This window comes from Carcharhinus amblyrhynchos, unplaced genomic scaffold (genome assembly GCF_965287045.1).
Source record: "Carcharhinus amblyrhynchos unplaced genomic scaffold, sCarAmb.v2.hapA scaffold_40, whole genome shotgun sequence".
NCBI classification, from domain to species: domain Eukaryota; kingdom Metazoa; phylum Chordata; class Chondrichthyes; order Carcharhiniformes; family Carcharhinidae; genus Carcharhinus; species Carcharhinus amblyrhynchos.
The window spans coordinates 5,762,451-5,780,394 of record NW_027649781.1 but is presented as its reverse complement, the minus strand read 5'-3'; the positions used below and the strand labels follow the sequence as shown (position 1 = coordinate 5,780,394).

Below are 17,944 nucleotides of genomic sequence, written 5' to 3'. Positions count from 1 at the left end.
TTTGTTAATTTGGATTTGATCAGATCTAAGGTTCTGAATAAATAACAATGCCAGTCTGATACAACACAGAAAGAGGTTAATCGGTCCATTGAATCTGTGAACCTTCAGAGACAGTCCCCATTTCTTGGGTCGTTTTTAATGGGGAATCCTTCCCTGCAGCACTGTGCTTCCGTCAGCAGGTGGCAGCGGTGCGCTTTGTAACAATGAAAGACTTGAGTTCACAGAGTCTCAACCCATCCCAGAAACTGACTGCACCCGCAATGAATTACTCACAAGAACAGGAGCAGCCGTCAAGAACAGAGATTGTCACAAATGACAGAAACTTCCCAGATTTTTTTGGCCGGAAATGATAGTCAGTAAATTCCACTGGACTCCGCACCTTGTCACCCTGGAAATGTTCCGAATATCTATCCCCAGAGACAATTCACATTTTCCGACACTTTATTTGACTCCTGAATGTCTCCGGTCAGATTTTAACGATGAAAATATAACTCCCCCCAGTGCTGATGATGGGTGAGAGAATTTCCCAAAATCGAGGAGAATTCCATCCAGCGGGAGGATTGTCGCCAATGACACAAACTTCCCAGATTTTCCATGTGTTGAAATGAATGTCAGTAAATTCCGCTGGGCTGTGTAAGGGGAGTCCATGTCCCCCAGGACAGATTATCTTTCCTGTTCTCCACACAGGAGCTGTTTAACACCCAGGCAGTAACAATAAAACCCAATGTTCAACACTGTCAGATATATGAAACATTTTACACCAGAATCACAGACAATATCTCTGCAATACAACAAGACATTGATTGCCAATTCACATTGATCTCTCTACCTCTACCTGCCATTTTCCCAACTTTACAAAAATGCCTGTTAATGAATCTAATCCATCGGAAAACTTCACAGCCTGTGTTATTTCTTGCTGGAATAGCGCGAGTGTTGGGGGAAACTCTTCAGATTCAATCCCAATAGGATGTCGTTTTACCCTCTCCCATTTCCCATGTCCCACAGTCCTGCCCCCACACCCTGTGATGTGCTTCCTCTTCATCAGGGACTGGGAGAGCAGAACTGTCAATGCATCAACTCTACCTCCTTCACCCACTCCATGTGACAGCGAGTTCCACATTCTCCCCACTCTCTGTGTGAAGAAACTCCGCCCAATATTGGAGGAAGATTCCACTTCAAATGTTCCCTCATCGGCTAAAAGCAAATTACTGCGGATGCTGGAACCTGATGAAGAGACATCCAGACTCGAAACATTAGCTCTGTTCTCTCTCCACAGGTGCTGACAGACCTGCTGAGATTTTCCAGCATTTTCTGTTTTCGCTCCGTCATCAGTTGATGTTTCTCTGGATTGGGGTCCCTGGGAGGAATTCATAAACATTTATAAAACTGTAAGTTTCTCTTTCTAGAAAATAAACCAAACTCTACAGGTGGAACCCTCTAAATATTTTCCCGATACCTGCTGTGTAAAATGTCTCCTTGACATTTATAGTACTTGATGTTTTAATGTGAGCGGCTGCAGTCATGAACACAATTCAATTTCTGGATCTGGATCACACACCGAGTTTCACCAGAGTGGTTTTAATCGGCACTGGGTTCAGGCTGAAGAGAAATGTAATGGAATCTCGATCCCTCCCATCTCCACCTCTTCTCCCCATTCTATCTCTCCATCTCTCTCTCTCTCTTTCCACTGTCAACATCCCCGGGAGCCCAACCTGCCTCCGACTGAGTTCAATGATTTCCCTCCGTTATACTTTAGACTGCGCCAGTTGTTATCTCCAGTGTGAAAGTGGCGAGGACATGGCCCACTCTGTAATAATAATTCCCTGAGTGCTGCAGTGAACTTTATCAGTAAATAGCTGAACTGAGGATGTGCGGCAGTAACACCGAAACTGAAAGCGGTTTGAATCAGGAAGTGCTGAGTGTGAACATGGCTTCCAGACAACAAGCAGAGAGCTGGACCGAGGAGACAATTTGTCCCATTTGTCTCGATTTCTTCACAGATCCGGTAATACTGGACTGTGGACACAATTTCTGCCGCTCCTGTATCACCCAGTGTTGGGAAAAGAAGGAGATAAACTGCCCGGAATGTAGAGAGGAGTTTCCGGAAAGAAACCTCAGGGTAAATCGGGCCTTAGCGAATCTGGCCGAGAAAGCTCGACAATTAAAGTTGAATCCGAAAGAGAAGGAAAGTAAACTTCACTGTGAGGAACACCAGGAAGAACTGAAGCTGTTTTGTGAAACTGACATGAAATTGATCTGTTATACTTGTAGAGATTCGCGGGAACACAAATCTCATAATTTCATGCCCATTAAAGAAGCTGTTGAAATCTACAAGGTAAAAGGGAAATATTATTTACCTGATAGTTTTATCACATTTTCAACATCCAGCATTTTCATTCTGTGATTTTCTCTCCCAATCCCAGGATCAGCTCAAATCTTCCCTCGATTCTCTCACAGAGAAGAAATCGGCGGTTCTAGAAATGGAACAGAAACAGAAAGGGAAGATTTCTGAAGTTAGGGTAAGGTCTCCGTGTGTTGATTTTCTGGGATCTCGATTAGGTTTGTTCGCTCTATCGCGGGACATTAATTATATTTCACATTTCATTGGGTAGGAACAGTCGAGCAGTCTGCAGACCCACATCACATCCGAGTTCACTAAAATGCGCCAGATTCTCACTGAGAAAGAGCAGCGATTACTCAGAGACCTCAGGGAAGAAGAGGAGAGGATTCTAAAACCAATGGAGAGAAACCTTCGGGAGATTCAGGAGAATTTAAATTCTATCGAGGAGAAACTCTCAAAGTTGCAGAAACAAATGGAGCAAAAAGACCAGCTGATATTTCTGAAGGTGAGGGAATATATTGCAGCTCAGTTCAGGGAAACGTCACACAGTCACTAAATAACTGATGGTAATGGTGAAATTAATATAGCATTGACTGAAAAATACGAACTGAATTGAACAGAATTGTGTGTCCCTTCCTGAACCGTTTTCCTGTTGTCTCGGATCTAATGGCTCCCACACTATCTGCAGATTCCCGGGAATTCCTGTAACCTCCTGAGAATGAGTTTTCTTGATTTTCACACTTGCTTTGTGGTTGTTTCCATGTTTCCCGAGTTCAATGTACCCCTGGAACTCCCATTGTAATCCGGTTCCAGTTCCATGTTGTGAGTGTGTGGGTGTGTCTGGGACGGTGTGTGAGTCACTGTGTCTGTGAGCAGGACTGATGTTCAATTCCAGTTTATTTGACTCTCCACAATCTTCCTTCCAAAATGCATCACTTTACATTTCCGTGTGAAATCTCATCTGCTCTGAGTCTGCTCATTTCACCAGCCTGTCGAACTGCTCCTGAAATCTGTTACTGTCATCCTCACTGTTCCTGATTCATTTCTTTCAGGAGGAAGCTTGTCGGAAGAGAAGGTAGGACATGTTCTTCACTGAAACTCTGCAGTTTGGTAAAATAAACTCAGTGAAGTGTTATTTTGTATTTATTTATTGGTTGTTGTCACAACTTTAAATGTTCGGTCATTAGTTACCAAGACATCACACACTGCAGGAAATGATAAGCTCCGCGTATACACACTGACGAGAACTTTATGATAACTCACCTCATTACAGTGATTTTACATAACTGTTCAACGATATTGTAATAAATAACAGGGAAGTGTAATTAATACAACCAGGCCGGAAGTGATCACTTGCCCGATGTTGGCTGTTAGTGTCTGTGACCTTCCCACTGAACCTGAGAGAACCGCGCGGTCCATGTTTCTAAGGAGTGGGTCACCCATGTCCCTGCATGGAGCCTGACCAACCCGAGAAAGTCTCAGGTTAAAGGGAGAATGGATTCTAAGTTTATACTAAATAAAAATTGGCTCTGCGTCCTTAACAACACAACACTTGTATTCATATCGAACTTTTAGTGGAAATTAATACCGTAAGGAGTTTCACAGGAGCATTATAAAGTAAATTGACACAGAGCCAAATAAGGAAAGATTAATTTGGATCATAGAGGTAGATTTCAGAGAGTGTCTTCAAGGAAGAAAAAAGAAAGAAAGATAGCGAGGATCAGGGAGAGAATTCCAGAGCTCAGGACCTCGACAGCTGAAGGTCCAGCTCCCAATGTGGGAGTGACTGAAATCAGAGATGTTCAAGGTGTCGGAAGTAGAGAAGAGCAGGATTCTGGGAGAGTTGTGGGGCCAGGGATTGCAGAATTGGATATTCAGCTTTGGGGTGTTTTCAGTCTTTGTCTTTGTTCTACAAACTTTGTTTATCATACTGCAAGTGGACAGGCTAAATATTTATCATTTCCTGCAGTCTGTGATGTCTGTTATCAGGTTTTGAACCTTTTCAAGAGATGGCTGTTTCCATTCTCTGCCCTTGAATTTAAAAGTTATTTATTTCTCATTTAGAGAAACAAGATTAGCATTTCACTTTGTACATTTTCTCTGTCATCAAACATGCTGTAAATTTGACCATTTAAATAAGTTCTAAATCTTCTAACAAAGACAAATTCATAGCATCATTTTTACCATTTACAGGATTAGTGAGGAGTCTAACAAACTCTCAGTATCTGCTGCCGCCCTGCCTATCAGAAAGTACAAAGACCTTTTACAGTACAGAGCATGGAGAGAAATGATAAACTTCATTAACCCCGGTAAGTCTCATATTAATTGTCCTGCTTATCAATCCAGTTGTAAATATATTGAATGGGCTCCAAAGATCCAGCTTAAATACTCACATTTCCAGTTGTTATTACCTGCAGTCTCCCCATTCTCATATTTCTCTTTCTGAGGTTCCTCTGGGGAAGTGTCTGAAGCCATCAGCACTGTGTGTCAAAGCAGTGAAGGGATCTGTATAACCAGAGGAATAGAGCACCAATCTCAGGATGTGAAATGGAATTGCTCCAGGAGACTGGACTGGTCTCCTCTGTCATTGTGGGAAACATTTTTTTTATCATCATTTATCAAGAAGACACACAGGCATCAGACAGTAGGTGTTAAATGGCAGATAATCTGGTGGAATTCGACACCTTAATCAAGAGGATGGATGCAGAAAGTGCGAGTCTGCAGTGGATAAGGGAGGGAATGTGGTGATCTTATTGAAATGTTCACGATCTGGAATATAAGTGTGGTTATAAACGTCCACAGGTTTCACACAGTCACAGAGTCGAGATCAAAGCTTTACATCTAAAATAGGGAGGATGACAGGGCAGTTTGGATTGAGTGAGGTTGAGTTTTTGAGCGACTCCATTGAGGTAGTGAACCAATGAACAAACTGCTCACTCTATGAATTCGATCAGAGGCCCAATCCATTCTGAGGGCTGATCTTCAGAACAAAATCTCTGTCCAGTTTCCTGCGGGTTTGCAGTGTGGGAAAATGTTCTGTCGTTCCTGAGGAGGGAACAGGGGACAAGAAATCCTCATGAATACACAGCAGGAGTGAGAGAGAAAGGAGCAGCAAGCAGGAGTAAGAAAAATAACTCACCTCCTGGTCACAGAGAAATCATCAAAAGCTCCCTTCATTCCTGCAGTGTGAGCCTAAACACTTTAGAACCAGAGGAATTATTCTAAGGAACAGTCAGTATTTGAATGTAGAAAATGAGAAAACCAATTTCCAAGCAAGATCACAGGAACAGCATTGTGATGATGATGAAGTGTTCTGTTTTGATGTTGTCGTTTCCGGTATAAATATTAGAAAGGAAACAGAGCAAATAACTCCTTATATCATTTCTATTAGGGTTTCCGGTGGCCCCATTAAGACCAGGGACTAATTGTATAGGTTGTTCCTCTGGGTAGGGCATCACCATCCAATGGAAGATCAAGGTTGTATTGAGTCTCCAGTTATATCAAATGTCTCCAGTTTGTACAGACAATGTGACTTCTCCTTATGTTTAGTGTGGGAACACTGGACACCTATTTTGCTGCTGCTACATTATTGTGGGGGTTTGATCTCTGCCATTCTTGACATTCTCATCAGTCATCTGTCCTGCCATTCATCTTTGCTCAGTTATATGTTTTTCCATGAATTTGAGCCTTTCCTTAACTTCTTCAGTGAGCCGCAGATGGTGGGTCCTCCCATTGGGGATTTTCTTTACAGTAGGAATATATTTATTCTGAATATTCTGAAATATCATCTTAAACATCTGCCTTTGCTTCTGTGTCGATATATCCCCAAGCCTGGGGACCCAGTTCACTACAACTAGCTTAGCTTTCATGATCAGATAGTTGCCCCTATTTAAGTCTAAAATACCGAACTTAGACCCTCTCTTTTCCCTTTCAAACAGGATTTCAAATTCAATCATATTGTAGTTGCGGTGGCCAAGTGCTGCCTTCACTCAGAATTCACTAATTATTCCTGTCACTTTACACAAAGACAAGTCTAACATAACCTACTCTCTGGTTAATTCGAGAACGTTCCGCTATGAGAAACTTCCTCAAAAGAATTCTGTGAACTCCCCATCCAGGCAACTACAGCCTGGTTTTTCTGGTTTATATTTAGATGAAAATCACCCATGATTATTACTGTCTCTTTATCTGTGACCCACATTGTGGCTACTGTTGCAAGGATTGTCGACGACTCCCGCTATTGACTTCTTTCCCCTACTATTCCTCATCTCCGAACCGATTTTATATCCGGATTTCCTGAACCAGGATCATCTCCAGCTATTGCACCAATGAGGCCCTTGATAAACAGTGCTCCCACTCCACTTTTACCAAGCTTTCTATTCTTCTTGAATATGAGTAAATGTTATCCTTTCCTCCTGGAGCAATGTCTCTGTAATCAGATCATATTCATTTACTTCAATATGTGTAATCAATTTGTTAACTTTATTATGAATGTTGTGTGCATTCAGATACAGAGCCTTTAGTTTCATATTTTTATTATCTTTGTACTAATTAGACTTGACTCTTGGTGTATTCGTAGGTTTTATCTGTTTGTCCATTCCCGTTATTCTCTGATCCCCATTTCCCATATTATTTTCATGGTTTCTTGCCTTGAATCTCCCCCTGGATTTGCCAAATGTATTCAAAGTAGCTTACCCTCTGAGTTTAGTTTGAAGCCCTTTTTACTTCCCGTGTTATGCAATTTCCTGGAACACTCATCCCAGCAGTTCAGGTGTAGACCGTCCCAGCATGGGGTGGGTGGGTGGGGGAGGTGGCAAGATAGCACAGTGGTTAACAGGGTCTTGGGTTCGATTCCCAGCTTGGGTCACTGTCTGTGTGTAGTTTGCATGTTCTCCCTGTGTTAGCTTGAGTTTCCTCCAGGTGCTCCGATTTCCTCCAACATTCTGAAAGACATGCTGGTTAGGTGCATTGACTGGAACAGGGGCCAGACTGTGGCGACTAGGGGAATTTCACAGTAACTACATTGCAGTGTTAATGTAAGCCTTAATTGTGACTAATAAATAAACTTTAACTTGACTACCGTCTGGTGGTTCTAACATCCGCCATTATGAAATGCTTTGAAAGGTTAGTCATGGCACGAATCAATTCCAGCCTCCCAGATTGACTGGATCCACGACAGTTGGCCTATCGCTGCAAAAGGTCCACAGCAGATGCCATTTCCCCGACCCGACACTCAAACCTGGATCACCTAGTTAACAAGAACACCTATGTCAGACTCCTATTTATTGACTACAGCTCAGCCTTCAACACCATTATTCCGACAAAACTCATCTTGAAATTCCCTGGCCTAAGGCTTGGCTCCTCCTTTTGCAACTGGATCCGAGATTTCTTTTCTACAGACTGCAATTCAGTAAGGACAGGTGACAACATCTCCTCTGTGATCATCCTCAACTCCAGTGCTCCACAAGGCTATTTCCTCAGTCCCTGACGATACTCCTCAAACACCTATGACCATGTGGCCAAATTCCCCTCCAGCCCAATATTCAAATTTGCTGATGATACAACCGTAGTGGGTCAAATCTCAAACAATGATGAGATGGGCTACAGGAAAGAGATAGAGAATCTGGCAAAATGGTGTGACGACAATCTCCCTCAATGTCGTAAAGTGAACGAGAGTCATCAACTTCAGGAAATGTATTGGAGGACATGCTCCTGGCTACAAAAACAGGGAGGAAGTGGAAATGGTCGAGAGCTTCAGATTTCAAGGTGTTCAGATCACTAATAGCCTGTCCTGGTCCCTCCATGCCAATACGATAGTTAAGAAAGATCAACAGTGCCTCTACTTTCTCAGGAGGCTTCGGAAATTTAGCATGACCACCATGACTCTCACCAACTTTTACAGATGCACCATAGAAAGCATTGATATGGCTCCTGCTTTGACCAAAACTGCAACAAACTACCAAGTTGTAGCCTAATCCATCATGCAAACCAGTCCCCCATCCATTGACTCCGTCTACACTTCCCGTTGCCTCAGGGAAAGCAGCCAGCATAATCAAGTATCCCGTGCACCCTGGACATATTCTCTTCCAACTTCTTGTATCTGTCGGGAAAAAGATACAAAAGTCTGAGAATACGTACAAACCAACTCAAGAACAGCTTCTTCCTTGCTGCCATCAGACTTTTGATTGGTGTTATCATATATTAAGTTGGCTTTCTCTTCACCCCATCTGTAACTGTAACACTATATTCGGCATCCTATACTTTCCTTCTCTCATATGTACTCTATGAATAGTACTTTTCATCTGTATAGCCTGCAAGAAGCAATATTTTTCACAGTATAAATGTGACAATAATAAATCAAATCAAAACAACCCACTATCCCCAATACTGGTGCCAATGCCCATGACAGACACCAGCCTTTGAACATTCATCTTTGCCATCTCATTTTCCCTCTGCCAGTTTACATCTACCTCAGGTAATGATCCAGAGATTATTACCTTTGAGGTTCTGCTCCTTAATTTGTACTGAGCCTCTCATGGTGACTAAGCCCTTTACAGACATCCCAAATACCCCTGCTTGTGTGACCACTTCCCTCCAACCTCAGTGTCCCAGCCCACAATATCACCCTGATTGACCATTAGAGGAGTGGACCAGGACAATCTTCTTTGCTTGTCCTGTCTATGTCTTTGGTACCTAAATAGTCCATGCCAACTGGATCCTCCCACTTACAGTGAAAATTCCTCTCCAGCTCAGAACTCTGGTACGATCAAGCAACTGAGTTGTCTGGGCTCTCGCTTTTGCTGCAGAGATCAGTACCTGTGTCCCACACTATATTGTCCGCTACTGCAACCACATTCCTGTTTGTTATCCCCCACTTGATAGGCTTCCTGTATCATAGTGCCATGGTTAGACTGCTCACTCACTTTTCAGCCTTTGTTTTCATCCACACATATTATAAGCACCTCAACTCTTTTCAACAACTGCGAAGTCTGAGGTTCCTCCATTACTGTCTGCTCAGTCCCTTTCCTTGTCTCGCTCTCGATTACATCTTCCTGTCACTCACTGCTGACCAAAACAAATGACCCTATTCTAAGAGATGTGACCATATTCCAGATCAAATTATCCAGGGATTTCTCCCATTCCCTTTCATTGTGCAGTGTCTGCAGTTCAGCCTCTAACTCACTCATTCTGATCTGGAAGTCCTCCAGCTGCTTACACTTTCTGTAGGTGTGTTAGTCATGGATTACCTGGACATCCAAAATCACACATTCCTCAACTGCAACATAACACCTATCTTGCATTGTTCCTCATGTTATCTACTTAAATTTAATTAAATTACTCACTTAATTAACTTAGAATAATTCCAATGATAACCACATTTCTTTCCCCTGTGCATTTCATTCCTGCATGAACCTGATTCGCCCCTCATTCAGTCTCCATCCCAGCCCAGCGCAGTCACCTGTCTCATGCACCTGTCTCATGCACCTATTACTGGCCATGCATTTTGAAAGGTGTGTCTTATTTATAGACCGTCTGCTGAGTCGCTTGCTAGTTTTACTTCCTGCTGCACTGATTAACACTCATGAATGAACTGATTTCAGGTGGTTGACAGATAACTGCCACTCCAGATAGTTCTCTCGTTAACATAGAATCTAGAAGCAGGAGTTGGCCATTTGGCCCTTCAAACATGCTCTGCTTTTTAATTTGATCATGGTGGATCATCAGATTCAATATCCTGATCCCCCCTTCTCCCCATATCTCTTGATCCATTAGCCCCAAGAACTATATCTAATTTCTTTTCGAAATCACACAACATTTTGGCCTCAACTACATTCAGTTATTGTGAATTCCACAGATTCACCATCCTCTGGGTGAAGAAATTTCTCCTCACCTCAGTTCTAAAAGGTTTACCCCTTATCCTCAAACTATGACCCCTCATTCCAGGCTCCTCCACGATTTGGAACATTCTTTACGAATCTATCCTGTCCAACTCTGTTAGAATTTTAAAGTTTCTATGAGATCCCCTTTCACCCTTCTAAACTGCAGTGACTATAATTCTAACCGACTTAGTCTCTCCTCATGTGACAGACCTGCCACCCAAGAAATCAGCCTGGTAATCCTTCGCTGTATTCCCTCTATAGCAAGGACATCCTTCCTCAGATAAGGTGGTCAAAACTGCACACAGTAGTCCAGGTGTGGCCTCACCAATGTGCTATATAATTGCAGCAAAACATCCCCATTCCAATACTCAAATCCTCTCACGATGAAGGCCAACATATCAAAGAACAAAGAAAATTACAGCACAGAAACACGCCCATAGGCCTTCCAAACCTGCATCGACCATGCTGTCCAACTGAACTAAAACCCCCTGCCCATACGGGAACCATATCCCTCCATTCCCACCCTATTCATGTATTTGTCAAGACTCCCCTTAAAAGCCACTATCGTATCTCCTTCCACCTCTCTCGACAGAGAGTCCCAGACACCTATCACCCTCTGTGTAAAAAAACTTACCTCGTACATCTCCTATAAACCTTGTCCCTCGCAACTTAAACTTATGCTCACTAGTAATTGACTCTTCCACCTTGGGAGAAAGCTTCTGAATGTCAACTCTGTCTATGCCCCTCATAATCTATCAATTCGCCCCTCAACCTCCATCGTTCCAGTGAGAACAAAACAAGCATCTCCAACCTCTCGTCATATCTAATGCCCTCCATATCCCCAGGGCCTCATGGCATATAGCCCAGAATACTGAGAGAGGCAAGGGAAGAAATTTCTGGGGCCTTGAGAGAAATCTTTGCATCCTCACTAGCTACAGAGAAGGCCCCAGAGGATTGGAGAATACCTAATGTTGTTCCTACGTTTACGAAGGGTAGCAAGAATAATCCAGGTAATTCCAATCCGATGAGCCTTACTTCAGTAGTAGGGAAATTATTGGAGAGGATTCTTCGAGACAGGATATATTCCCTCTTGGAAATGAGTGGACATATTAGTGAGAGCCAACATGGTTTTGTGAAGAGGAGGTCGTGTCTCACGAACTTGATCGAGTTTTTCGAGGAGGTGACAAAGATGACTGATGAGAGTAGGGCAGTGGATGTTGTCTACATGGACGTCAGTAAGGCCTTTGACAAGGTCCCTCATGACAGACTGGTGCAGAAGCTAAAGTTGCATGGGATCAGAGGTGAACTAGCAAAGTGGATAAAGTCAAAGAAGACAGAGCGTCGGAATAAGAACATAAGAACATAAGAAATAGGAGCAGGAGTAGGCCATCTAGCCCTTCGAGCCTGCCCCGCCATTCAATAAGATCATGGCTGATCTGTCGTGGCTCAGTTCCACTTTCCCGCCCTCTCCCCATAACCCTTAATCCCCTCTCTTATCAAGAACCCATCAACCCGCTTCTTAAAAATATTTAGCGAGGCAGCCTCCACCACTTCAACGGGCAGAGAATTCCAGAGATTCACCACCCTTTGAGTGAAGAAGTTCCTCCTCAACTCCGTTCTAAACTGCCTCCCCTTTATCTTGAGGCTGTGCCCCCTAGTCCTACTGTCTTTTTTGAGCTGGAAGAGTCTCTCCACCTCTATCCTATCCATCCCATTCATCATCTTATACGTCTCAATGAGATCTCCCCTCATTCTTCTAAACTCTAACGAGCACAAGCCTAGTTTATTCAGCCTCTCCTCATAGCTCAATCCCCTCAACTCCGGTATCAGCCTAGTAAACCTCCTCTGCACTCCCTCCAGGGCCAAAATATCCTTGCGCAGGTGCGGCGCCCAAAACTGCACACAGTACTCCAGCTGCGGCCTCACCAATGCCCTATACAGCTGCAGCAAGACCTCCCTACTTTTATATTCAATCCCCCTCGCTATGAAGGCCAGCATCCCATTCGCCTTCCTGACCACCTGCTGCACCTGCAAGCTGGGTTTTTGCGACTCATGCACAAGGACCCCGAGGTCCCTCTGCACCGTCGCCTGCTGCAAAGGGGTGAATGAAAGGGTGTGTTTCTGAATGGAGGGCTGTGACAAGTGGTGATCCTTCGGGATCAGTACTGGGATCTTTGCTGTTTGTAATATATATGAATGATTTGGAGGAAAATGTAACTGGATTGATTACTAAGATTGCGGATGACGAAAAGATTGGTGGATTTGTGGATAGCGATGAGGACCATCAGGGGACACAGCAGTTGGTGACTTGGGCGGAGAGATGGCAGATGGAAATTGATCTGGACAAATTTTTTACTCAGAGAGTGGGTCCCTGGAACTGGGTTGCCAGGGAAGGTAGTGGAAGCGAATACCATAGTGACTTTTAAGGGGTGTCTTGACAAGTACATGAATAGGAGGGAACAGAGGGATATGGTCCCCAAAAGGGTAGAGGGTTTTAGTTAAGTTGGGCAGCGTGGTCGGTGCAGGATTGGAAGGCCAAAGGGCCTGTTCCTATGCAGTTTGTTAAACTGATTCTTTTTCAGAAATCCAGACTGTGCCCAAGTTCACCATTATTTTCTCAGTGTTCAGTTATTACATCATTTGTTACAGATCCTAGCATTTTCCTTCGGACTAATGTCAGGCTAACAAGTTTTTCATTCTCCATATTCTCTCTCCCTTCTTTCTTAAACATCAGAGTTACATTTGCACCTTCCAATCTGCAGGAACAATTGCAGGGTCTGTAGAATTTGGAAAGATAGCCACCAATGCATCAACTTTCTTGACAGTCATGACTTTCAGCATCTGAGATAGAGACCACCAAGTCTGGGGAAATTTATCTACTTCAAATCTCATTCATTTCTCTATTTCTACTATTCTTATAAGCATAAAAGCATCTTGTTGTTCCTCATTAATGCCAGTCACCTGATCCTCCATTATTTATGGAAGGTTTTTAATGAATGGTGATCATTGACATTTGGACAGATTATTGAGAAAGTCTGTGTGTTCTGCCTCGGTCATGTCATCTAACATGAGGTTTGAGGTGTGTGTGAGACCAGTGCCTGGAGCTGTGAGGTAGCAGCCGAACCAATGCACCACTGTGCGTTGTGTTTCTTTCAAATTATGGAATCTTATGGCTTTATCCTCTTAGTGAGTAATTAGGATTTCCTTTTAATTCATGGTTACCTCATTCATTATTCATGTATAAGATATATAGTATTAACTGTTTGCTTTGTTGACTCTTTAAGAGAAAAAATTATTCCTCACTTCCCCACTTACTCTAATTCAGGGTCCTGGCGAGTCAGAGACAATGCCGACAGGCACAGGGTGTTAAGACACCAATCCATCACAGGGCACACACTCACACACAAAAATTAAAGGGGCAATTTAACATTGCCAATCCACCTAATCCACACATCATTGATGTGGGGAGGAAACGGGAGCACCTGGAGGCAACCCATGCAAACACAGGGAGAACGTGCAAACCTCAACACAGACAGTGACCCAAGGTTGGAATTGAACCCATGTTTCTGGAGCTGTGAGGCAGCATTGCCAACCTGACGCTGTCTCAAAAATTATTGTATTTCTTTCAAATTATTGAATCTCATGGCTTTATACCCTTCTTCAGCAACTGGGATTTCAAAGTTGTTCTGTGCACCAAAAAAAACGTTGATTGTTCCCATTCTGAACACAACCGAATATGGAGCCTCATCCAATATTGTAACAAATTTGGGGTCTGGTCTGATATCGCACTGGGAAACTCAGAACTTTAGTGTAGAGAGGGACCTGGGTGTCCTAGTGTAAAAATCACAAAACCTTAGTCTGCATTTACAGCAAGTAATTAGGAATATAAATGGAATGTTAGTGTTTCTTGTCAGGGCAATCACATTTAAAAAATTGTGCCTGTAAGCATACAGGGACTTAGTGAGGCTGCATTTGGAGTAATGTGCAATATTTTGATCTCCTTCCGTAAGATCATGAGATCATAAGACAATGGTAGGCCATTTGGCTCATTGAGTCTGCTCTGCCATTCAATGAGATCAGGACTGGTCTGATGTGATAATCCTCCAACTCCATTTTCCCACCTTATTTCCATAATCCTGATTCCATTACTGATTAAAAATCTGTCTCTCTCAGCCCCAAAGACATGTTCCAGTCTTTACACCTCTCTGCGGTGAAGAGTTCCAAGAATTCACTACCTCTGAGAGAAGAAATTCCTCCTCATCTCTGTCTGAAATGGATAAGCCTTTGCTCTGAGAATATGCCCTTTGGTCGTGGACTCTCCCACAAGGTGAAACAAACTATCAGCATCCAAGCTGTCAAGCCCCCTGAGAATCCTGTATGTATCAATAAGGTCACCTCTCATTCTTCTCAACTCCAATGAGTACAGGCCCAACTTACTTAGCCTTGATTGTTAAAAATATCCTGCCATATTTGGAATCAATCAAATTAACTTTCTCTGGACTGCTTTTAATGGTGGCACGTCTTTTCTGAGTTCAGGGGATGAAAACAGTATTCCAGGTGCGGCCGAACTAGTCACTTGTACAGTTCTAGCAAGACCTCCCTATTTTCATACTCCATTCCCTTTTCAATTAAGGTCAATATTCCATTTGTCTTCCCTAACACTTGCTGAGCTTGCATGCCAGCTTTTTTGTGATTTATGCACAAGGATCCCAAATCCCTCTGTGCTGCAGCTTTCTGCAGTCTTTCCCTATTTAAATAATATCCAGCTCCTTTATTCTTCCCACCAATCTGCATAACTTCACATTTTCCTGCATTATTTTTCATCTGCCAAGTTTTCACCCACACACCTAATTTTTTTTATCCCTCTGTAGACCCTGTCATCCTCAGCACTTGCCTTCCCACCTATTTTTGTGTCATCTCAAATTTAGCAGTAGTACATTGACTTCCCTTATGCAAATTATTAATATACATAATATAAGAAATGACCATTGAATTAGAGACTGATTCCTGGGATGAAGGCAGTTATATTATCATGAAAGCCTGAGCAGATTTGGCCTATATCCATTGGAGTTTAGGAGAATGAGAGGTGATCTTATTGAAACGTAGAAGACACTGAGGGGACTCGACAGGATTGATGCTGAGTGGATGTTTCCCTTGTGATGGCGTCTTGTATAATGCACGTTTTGAAAATTAGCAATCTCGCATTTAATACAGAAATGAGATTTTGTTTTCTATCAGAGGGTCATTTGTGTTGGAATTCTCTACCCCAGTGAGCAGCAGAGGCCGGATCACTGTCAATATTCAATCAGATCAGTCATGATCTTGTTCAGAACAGGCGCGAGGGGCCGAATGGCCTACTCCTGTTCTGAATTCTTTTGTTCTTGGAATTGAGGTTTTGTGTGATATCTTACAGACTCGGATTGTGAACAATCTGTACAGTGACATTTACACAATGTTTCACAGAGATATCACCTCCCACCCGCTGTCTCCAGCTTTCTCTCCTCTACCTCTGTCCCCTCTCCCTCTCTCCTCAACCTTGACCGTCACCCCCACCCCCCCACTCTCCTTCTCACAGCCTGTCTTCCCTTTCTCAAATTCTCCTTCCCCAACCCTGCTATCTCTCTCTCCTTCCACTCCCTGTCACTTATGCGCTCCTCTGCTCACATACTCCCCACTTCTCCCCACAAACTTCTTTCTACCTACATTCTCTCCCTCCCCTTTCTCCCTCTCTCACTCACCTCCCATTCTTCCTTTGTCTCTCCCTCTTTAATTCCTCTCTTCTTCCTACTTTGTGTGGCATGGTGGCTCAGTGGTTCACATTGCTGCCCCACAGAGCCAGGGAGCCGCTTTCGATTCCTGGTTTGGGTCACGTCTGTGCAGAATCCACACGTTCTCCCTCACGTCTGCGTGGATTTCCTTCCACAGTTCGAAAAACATGCTGGTTCGCAATGCTAAATTCTCCCTCAGTGTACCCGAACAGGCACTGAAGTGTGGTGACTAGGGAATTTTCACACTAACTTCATTACAGTGTTAATGTAAGCCTACTTGTGATACTAATTAACTTGGAAATCAATCTGTCCCGCAATGTCTCTCCCATTTCCCACAATCATCCCATCTTCCTGCCAGCCACTCATTTGTCCCTCCTGCTCCCTGGCCCTGCTCCTCACCCACTCTCTCTCAGCACCTTCCTATTCTCCCCCATCGACACATACTCTCTCTCCACCTCACCTCCTATCCCCTTCCCTCATCATTCTGGTATCCTTCTCCCCCTCACTCTCTTCTCTTCAGACTCTCTCCCCTTTCCCTCTCTCTCACATTCTTCCATGCCCCTCCTGCTTTATTTCCCATCCTCTCTTTACACGGAAGGGTCTGTTTATTTCTTCCTCCCACACTATCTGCCTTCCAGATGCTCTCTCTACTCTGCTCTTTCTTTCTCACCCACTATCCCAATCCCTGTCATCCGCTCTGCCGTTCTCTCTCCTGCTTCCACACTCAAAACATCCCACTCTGAATCTCCCACATCCCACTCTCAATCTCCCTCTTTACACTCCGGCTCCCTCCAGTCCCTCTCATTCCTGCCTCTTTTCTCTCTTCCCAACTGCACCCCTCCACCTATCCTCTCATACCCCCTCCCTATCTTTCTGTCACTCACTATCTTCTCTCCGCTCTTCCCTGCCTCTCCTTTCTGGCCTATTCCCCCTCCTCTCCCCTCCCTCCGGCTCCATGTTGCCATCCCATTCCTGCTCCAACTCTCTCCTCCCCCTCATTCTCCCTGACCCCTCACAAACCTCTCTCCTCTCTTCCTCACTCCTCACACTCTCTCTCCTCCCCACCCCCTCTCTCTAAATCACTGACTGTGTTATTTTAACTTTCCCCCAGCTCCAGCCTCTCTGACTCTGGATCCGAACACAGCGAATCCCTGGCTCATCCTGTCTGAGGACCGGACCAGTGTGAGATTCGGAGACGAAGAGCAGCCGCTCCCTGACACCCCGGAGAGGTTTGATTCCTGGCTCTGTGTCTTGGGATCAGAGGGATTCACATCAGGGAGACATTATTGGGAGGTGGAGGTGGCGGAGAAGACAGAGTGGATTCTGGGAGTGGCCCGAGAGTCTGTGAACAGGAAAGGGAGAATCTTTCTGAGTCCTGAGTCCGGATTCTGGATGGTGTGGCTGATACCCGGAAGTGGTTATTTAGCCCTCACCTCCCCATTACAGACCCGCCTCACCCCGAGTGTGAATCCCCGGAAGATCGGGGTTTTCCTGGACTATGAGGGTGGACAGGTGTCATTTTACAATGCGGACAACATGTCCCATCTCCACACTTTCACCCACACTTTCACTGAGAGAATCTTTCCCATCTTCAGCCCGGGATGGAATCACGACGGGGAAAACTCGGCGCCGCTGACAATCTGCGGGATTAAAGGTCTCTAACAGATCCATCCCATAATTTCACACCGTCTCCCTGCCTCCTGCCAGCTGTAAACTGATGGAACCTGTTCGTATTGTGGTTATTATAAAGAATTATAATTTACATTGGGGGCTCCATGATTACATTTGTAAAATGATTCTTCAAACAAAACAATCTGAGAATCACTGGAACAGAAACAGTTTTTCTCAAAGATTCCACAGTTCATCATTAAATCCAAGAAGCAGAAACTCAACATGTTGTTTGTGTCTGTCACTGAGTGAGGGAGGCGGGATTCCGGGGAATGGAGAAGCCGATT

General features: G+C 44.0%; 1 protein-coding gene across 1 annotated transcript; it reads left to right on the top strand.

Annotated features, from left to right (window-relative positions):
- The first annotated feature begins 1,867 nt into the window (after nucleotides 1-1,867).
- LOC145335759 (zinc-binding protein A33-like) lies at nucleotides 1,868-17,651 on the top strand. Its single transcript, XM_080181484.1, has 7 exons — nucleotides 1,868-2,335; nucleotides 2,424-2,519; nucleotides 2,613-2,846; nucleotides 3,030-3,119; nucleotides 3,394-3,416; nucleotides 4,535-4,650; nucleotides 17,101-17,651. Exons 1-7 carry the CDS (start codon nucleotides 1,868-1,870, stop codon nucleotides 17,649-17,651), a joined length of 1,578 nt encoding a protein of 525 aa, XP_080037610.1.
- Nucleotides 17,652-17,944: the final 293 nt, after the last annotated feature.

Bases quoted from the DNA above. Each gene is read 5' to 3' on its own strand.
- LOC145335759 (XM_080181484.1), top strand. From the start codon at position 1,868: ATGTGCGGCAGTAACACCGAAACTGAAAGCGGTTTGAATCAGGAAGTG. The intron at 2,520-2,612 runs GTAAGGTCTCCG...TTCATTGGGTAG, and splicing joins GGAAGATTTCTGAAGTTAGG to GAACAGTCGAGCAGTCTGCA. The intron at 3,120-3,393 runs GTACCCCTGGAA...CATTTCTTTCAG, and splicing joins CCATGTTTCCCGAGTTCAAT to GAGGAAGCTTGTCGGAAGAG.